Raw genomic sequence first — 7,500 nt, 5'->3', positions numbered from 1 at the left:
AGGCACCAGAAACAGTCGCGCGACTCATCTTTTCCTCTTTCCTCCCTCCACACGTGCATTAAGCACGGTGTGTATTCTGGACGCTTCAGACTCATGCGTTAGCGCCGTGCGCGGTGTGATGTTTTCATTTTGAATTTTTTCTTTTTTTTTTTTTTTTTTTTTTTAAATATCTACATATTTTGGAGTTGTTTTTGTTTCCCGGCGCGATGTCGTATCCTCAGGGTTACCTGTACCAGCCCGGCCCGGGCTCTCTGGCTCTCTACCCGCTCAGGAGTGAAGAGCTCGAGCTGGCCGCGCGCTGCTCGTCTTCCTCCTCGTCGTCGTCTTCCTCCTCCTCATCCTCCTCGTCCACGGGTTCCGCGTTCACTCCGTATCCCGCGTCCGCCGCTTTCACCGCCTCCGCCGCGGGCGGCTTCGCGAGCGCGCTGAGCTACCACACCGACCCGGCCACCGGCTTCCCCTCCTACATGGTAAACACTTTCACAATCTACATCCGGTTCTCACCGTGCACGCGGGCTCTTTTTTATCTTCTCCTTTTCTTTAAATTTACCGACAGCTCGTGTGTGTGTGTGTGTGTGTGTGTGTGTGTGTGTGTGTGTTGGGAAGTGATAGGCTAGATGCGCTCGTGCCATGATTGTACAGCTTAATTGTTGTTTTGTTTTGTTTTTTTTTTGTGTGTAAATCATTATGACAACATGACCTCATATAGTGCATATTTATTAACAAATTTGTTTGTTTGTTTGCTTGTTTGTTTGTTTGTTTTATGTGCAACATGCAAAAAAAAAAAAAAAAGCCATGCACTTTACAGAAACCACCTTTACAATTAACGTGAAACTGTAACGGAATAAATAAATAAATAAATAAATAAATAAATAATAAGATTTATTAATATAAGAGCTCTTCCTGAGTACAAAGTGCGCGTGCGTAGTGTGTATAAACAGGCCATAATGCATTTATAATCGTATTTACAGGCTACCACACACACACACACACACACACACACCAATGCGCGTTCTCTCTAGGGACCTTTTCTTATTTAAATGCCTTAAATTAAGCTCCACTGATGTTCACATTAGTTCCAGGAACCATGTTGTTTTCAGAGTCTCAGCTCTAACACCGTTACTCAGTGCTGATGTTCCTCGCATGAGTCTTTATCTCTATCTTCGGATTTGATTTATTTGTTGTTGTTGTTGTTGTTGTTGTTGCATTTTTATGCACGCTACGTCACGCCGTCATCTCGTTATTGGACTTTAGCGCGAGCCTGTTCGGCTTCCTGAAATGGACGCGTAGTGGGCCGCAGGCTGTGAAACGGGGGTAAGTTTTATACGTTTAGAAGACGATTGTTGCGTCACGTGACATTTCCTTCTCGCGCTCCCGACGCTCCTCGGGTATTTTGGGAAGTCCTCGGAGCTCGACGAGATCACGCTCACATATTTACACCCGTTATCGAGATTATATTTTAAATATAGGCTATATATAGGCGTATCTTAATAATAATAATAATAATAATAATAATAATAATAATACATCTTGTTGTGACCGCGTGCACCATTTTTTTTTTCTGCTAGGGAGTGAATTTAATGCACGCATGACACGTGGTATTATTTCCACCGTTATTGTTTTACAGATTATTTCCTCCCTGATGTAACGAAATGCACGCGCTGAACTCGCTCGGTTTTATTCTCCGCGTGAGAGTTGTCAGGTTGAAATCACGTGCGCGAGCTCCTCTTTCCCAGATGGAGATGCATACATGCATCATGTTAGAACTATTATTATTATTATTATTATTATTATTATTATTATTATTCTTTCTTCATGTGAATGTGAGAAGGTCGCGCATGATTTATTGCGCAACACTTATTTGAGATTTGGTTTTCCAACCCAGGCCTTTTCCGCGAGCGCTTTATTTTCACCTCTTCATATGACTTTAGAGGATTCTGCTGCGTGGAATAAACCTCTGGGGCATTATTCACCGGAATGCGTTATTATTATTATTATTATTATTATTATCATCATCATCATCATCATCATCATAATCATTATTATTATTATTATTATTATTATTATTATTACCACCATCATTATTGTTATTATTGTTGTTATTATTATTATTATTATTATTATTACCACCACCATCAATATTGTTATTATTGTTATTACTGTTATTATTATTATCATTATTATCATCATCATCATCATCATCATCATTATTATTATTATTATTATTATTATTATTATTATTATTATTCACTCTGGGAGTCAAACTTCTAGAAGGAAAAAGAAAAAAAAAACCTTACAAGTAGAGCTCAATGAACACACTCAGCACAATTAGCACGCGCTCACTGGCTTGTGTAAAGTGTTCAGTTGTTTTCTTGCCCCTTATGAAGAGGAAAAAGGAAGAAGACCCTTTTAAAACAAAAACGAACCCAAAATACACCCACACACGGCCTCACCGCTTCATATAAGCAAAATAATGGAATGAAATCCAAATAGAACAAAGCAACCCCTCTACACACAGCAGTTTTAATGAAACACGCACAACTTTAAATCGTTTAAAATCGAGTTTGTTTTTTTTTTGTTTTGTTTCTCCTCCTAAAACTTTTTTCCTCTAAGTGATTAGTGACAGGTCATTGTTCGATGCACGTGCACGCACGCACGCGCTCGTTATTTATTCGATGCAAGAAAAATGAAATAAATGTCGCGAGCAGTTCGCATAAAGCCGATTGGATTGGAATAAACGGGTTGATTCGATTATTATTATTATTATTATTATTATTATTATTATTATTATTCGTTTCATTTCTGAAGGCGTTTTTATTTGTGAAAATGAACACATGCAGAAGAGATTTGGGGTTAAAGGGGATGAGTGTTGGTGATTATTTATTATATTATTTATAACACTGTATAATCCGTGTTATTTACGGTGTAGAGGAATCGCATAATATTTTATTTATCAAATTTGTTGCTGTTAATAAACACATAAATAAAGGGGGGGGGGAGATAGAGAGAGTGAGAGAGAGAGACACACACACACACACACACACACAGAGAGAGAGAGTATGTGTGTATCGTGGTTGGCTTCAACTTTAAAAAAGAGAATGTTTAAAAAAAGATTTTAATCCTAAACGTAAAACTCAATGTGTGTAACAACAACAACAACAACAACAACAACAACAACAACAATCTAACGCACGCGCGTTCATTTCTAGAGATGATTTTATTATTTTCCCGACATGACCGGAAACCAGCTTTGACAAGTGGTGTGGAAATGAAACGCTCGCGCTCGTGAACAGGAATAATAATAATAATAATAATAATAATAATAATAATAATAAACCGATTTAAATGGCTGGGAATAAAGTGCGGTTCAGTTTGCGCCGCTGAAAGCCGGGAATAAAAACCGAATTAGGACGCAAATGACACGGATTAAAAAAATAAAAAAAACGGCTCCATAATGCTTAATAGGATTTAATGTAATGCTGCGGTTCAGCGACGGGGCCAAACACACACACACACACACACACACACACACACACACACACTTCACTTTCACCCAAAAACACACACACAAACACACGCACACACTCTCTCTCTCTCTCTCTCTCTCTCACACACACACACACACACACACACTCTCTCTCTCTCTCTCTCTCTCTCTCTCTCTCACACACACACACACACACTTCACTTTCACCCGAAAACACACACACACACACACACACACACACTTCACTTTCACCCGAAAACACACACACACACACACACACACTTCACTTTCACCCGAAAACACACACACACACACACACACACACACACACAGAAGTAGGATGATGTTGACTTTAATGTGTTCATCACTGAACCGATTATCACTTTATAATATACACTCAATAAAACCTCATCTATTATTATTATTATTATTATTATTATTGTAGAGCCTAATAATTTGCCGTTTTAATAGTTTAGATAATAATTGAAATAATTTAGATCACTATATATTAGCTATACAGAACTCTTTTATTTATTTATTTATTTATTTATTTATTTATTTATTTATTTATAAAGCCATGTTCACTGAAGTGGAGGCGAGACGTACTTATGGAAATTGCAATAAATAAATCATTTCACTTTATCTTGAATCGCCTTCATTAATAAACGACATAAACAACAATAACGGACAATTGTAACAGTGTTTTATTTTAGAAAAGCAATTGTTCACCGTTATTTCTTTGTTTAGGTGTTCCGATTTACAAGCGTAATAATAATAATAATAATAATAATAATAATAATACAAGCTTTAAAAGCGCATTGGTTAGATTTTCATTCTTTCTTCCTGTCTTCTTCTATCTCTTGTCGTTATTATTATTATTTGAAATGGAATTTGCATAACGATTTTCTACTGTGTGTGTGTGTGTGTGTCTCTGTCTCAGGCCTCCCCGTATGACCCCCCTCCCTCGGCCATGGCGGCTCCGCTCGGTTTCCCGCCATACGGCAGTGCGGGATTCCCTCCGTCCCCGTACCAGCTCAACGACCCCGCGTACCGGAAGAACGCCACACGCGACGCCACCAGCACGCTGAAGGCCTGGCTGAACGAGCACCGCAAGAACCCGTACCCCACCAAGGGCGAGAAGATCATGCTGGCCATCATCACCAAGATGACGCTCACGCAGGTGTCCACGTGGTTCGCCAACGCCAGGCGGAGACTCAAGAAGGAGAACAAAGTGACGTGGGGCGCGCGCGCCAAGAGCGAGGACGAGGACGAGGAGGAAGGAGTGCGCGCCGAGCGGAAGGACGAGGAGGACGAAGAGGACGACAAGCATGCGGACAACGGAGACGCGTCCGCAGAGGATGAGGGTAAATCCATCATCATTTCAGCAACAAGAACAACAACAACAACAACAAATAAATGATGAAACAGTTCAAAACAAAAAACAAACTTAAAAAAAATTGGATTCCAATAACTGTAAAGAAATTAGACACAATAATTAGATTAGATATATTCATATTATGTGTATAAATGTATAAATCCTGTTGAATTCGATTCATTTCTAGCGTCCAAAGGAAAGCACGAATAAAGTTTACAAATAAACACGAGCTTCGCGTCCACAAAGCCAGTGAAGAGCGTTGTTTTGAAAAAACGATGTTTTGAACACGTCTCAGACGTGTCGTTTATGACCACGTTTTACATGTTAAACGTATTTTTTTCCCCCTCAAATTGAAGCGCTTCATAAGAACTTCTTACGCAAAAGTAGCGCGTACAAAAGCGTAAACAAAAACGTTCCGCTTACGTTCCTCACAGCAATAAGCTCGCAAAGTCGATGGAGACAAACGATTGTTGTTTTTGTCGTCGTCATGCATGCGTTTAACGAACGGACGTCATGGTGACAAGGAAATGGGAAGTATAGCTACGTACACAAAATGTTTGTCACGTTTAACACAGTTTAAAAAAAAAATCAAAATAACCAACGAACAATTATCTACAGTCACGTGACAGTTTAGAAAAGTTTGGTCGTTTTTTAAATTTCTTTCAGTATTGTTCGTTTGGAAAAACAAAACAGCAAATACGCTCGAATTTGTAAAAATCGCTGTATAATTTCTTTTTTTTCTGCCTAAAATGATTCTAACTTTATACGTTACGTTAACGCACTACAAGAAACGCCGCTAATTGTTTTTAACTTAAAGATGCGTGACCTAAGATTCGTCATTCATTCATTAATTAATTTACTCATTTTCTTTTGACATTAGACTCTAACATTCGTCTCTTGGCCTGTTCCCACCCATGTTCATGAAGCTCCGCCCCCCCCACCGGGACCTTCACCGGTCTGTAGAGTAAAACGTCTGAACGTCATTCCAGCTCGGAAGTTCAGAAGTTTTCCAAACGGGATTTTTCAGCTACTTCAGCTCTGCGTATCTTCCGGGTTATTTGTACGAGTAATTAATTATTTATAAAAAAAATTTTAAAAATCCGTGACTGCACCTTTAATTTCGATCGAATGGCTTCAGAGATGCGTCGAAATGGTAGATATGAACACCAAACACGTTGACGGAAAGTCGTGAAGGAATGTCGAAGTGAAGGGATTAGGAACTAGAGATGATAGCCGGTTTATCGACTGCAAGGTGAGTCGCCAAAAAAACAAACAAAAAAAAAAAACCAAACCACGAAGGTTGTTAAACACATTCAGGCAGTGTTACGGTATATTACAGTGTCTACATTAACACGTTAAGAGTTTCTGGAGGCTCGTGTGTCGGGGACGGTGAAGTCCATACACTATATAAATATCCCAATCAACATTTTACCTCCTTTTTTACTTTATTTTTGGTAAATAAATACACTTAAAACATTAAATCAAACATTATGTTTTTTTTTTTTCTTTAAAAACACAGGTTTATTGTTTCCTGGAACGGTGTTAGCAAACATATCATACGGAGAGCTAGATAATATAATGTAATATAATATAATAAGCCAGATGTTAAAACACCCATAATTCCCTTCACCAGCTGTTTGTCCAATAGAAATTATTCATACTGTTTAGCGAAAATTTGGTATTTAAATAAATAAATAAATAAATAAATAGATAAAGTCTTATTATTCTGACGCAGCTTCATCGTTGTTACGTTCTCCCCAGGCATCAGCCTCCACGTGGACTCTCTGACCGATCACTCGGCCGAGTCGGATGGAGAGAAAGTCCTCTGCAGGATAGACGACTTCTCCTGCAAGCCTGCTCCCGAAGCGAAAGAGAAACGCTCTGAGATCGACCTGACCTCGGGTCACGGGGGTCACGGAGGTCTGTCACCCAAACCCATGACCTCGTCGCCTCTGACCGGGGTGGAGGCGCCGCTCTTGGACGCGCACCGCGACAAAAACAAGACCTGCGCAGACGTCCAGAGCCAAAACACCAAGCCCAAGCTCTGGTCATTGGCCGAGATCGCCACTTCCGACCCCAAACAGCCGCTCCAGAGCCAGAACTGCCCGTCAGGGGGCGGGATTTGGACCTCCGGCCAATCGAGCGTGGCTCCCTCAGCGTCCATCTTGGCCAGGCCGATTTATTACACTTCCCCTTTTTACGGCAATTACGCCAATTACGGGAACTTCGGGCAAGGGATCCTGCGCTACGGCTCGCTTCATAAACACGCTCCCGAGACGCCGATGCTAAAGGCTAATCACGCTAACCACGTCCAGACGGAGCAGCACTTCAGGGCCTTGAGCGCGGAGGCCAAGAAAGGTGAACGAGCAAGAAGAAGTTTCACACGATATAAATTATAGCCTTCGCAGTGAAGCTCAACGTTAAACCGCTGATCATGATTATTATAATAATGCTTATTAGCATATTATTTATCTTATGCTAATTAGATTAGGTTATGTAAATAACTTTCAATCATGTCGAATCCACTGTATATCCAGAGCTCGGGATTAGAATTCTTGATATAAATTAACATATTAATGAACACAATAAGTAACATCATGTCAGATATTTAGCATATGCAAATTCACATTTGCATACA

The 7,500-nt window shown here is 39.9% G+C and overlaps 1 protein-coding gene across 2 annotated transcripts in view; it reads left to right on the top strand.

The window, feature by feature from the left end:
* irx2a (iroquois homeobox 2a) overlaps positions 1–7,500 on the top strand; it is a 10,007-nt gene that overhangs the window by 1,046 nt on the left and 1,461 nt on the right. For both annotated transcript variants that reach the window (XM_053649151.1, XM_053649067.1), the window contains exons 1-3: positions 1–470; positions 4,428–4,851; positions 6,624–7,220. The exon at positions 1–470 is cut by the window's left edge and continues 1,046 nt beyond it. In XM_053649151.1, the coding sequence (XP_053505126.1) occupies positions 207–470; positions 4,428–4,851; positions 6,624–7,220 (1,285 nt within the window). In that variant the 5' untranslated portion in view covers positions 1–206. The remainder of the gene's footprint in view (positions 471–4,427; positions 4,852–6,623; positions 7,221–7,500) is intronic.

This window comes from Ictalurus furcatus, chromosome 1 (genome assembly GCF_023375685.1).
Source record: "Ictalurus furcatus strain D&B chromosome 1, Billie_1.0, whole genome shotgun sequence".
NCBI classification, from domain to species: Eukaryota; Metazoa; Chordata; class Actinopteri; order Siluriformes; family Ictaluridae; genus Ictalurus; species Ictalurus furcatus.
This window is presented reverse-complemented; position numbering and strand designations above follow the sequence as displayed.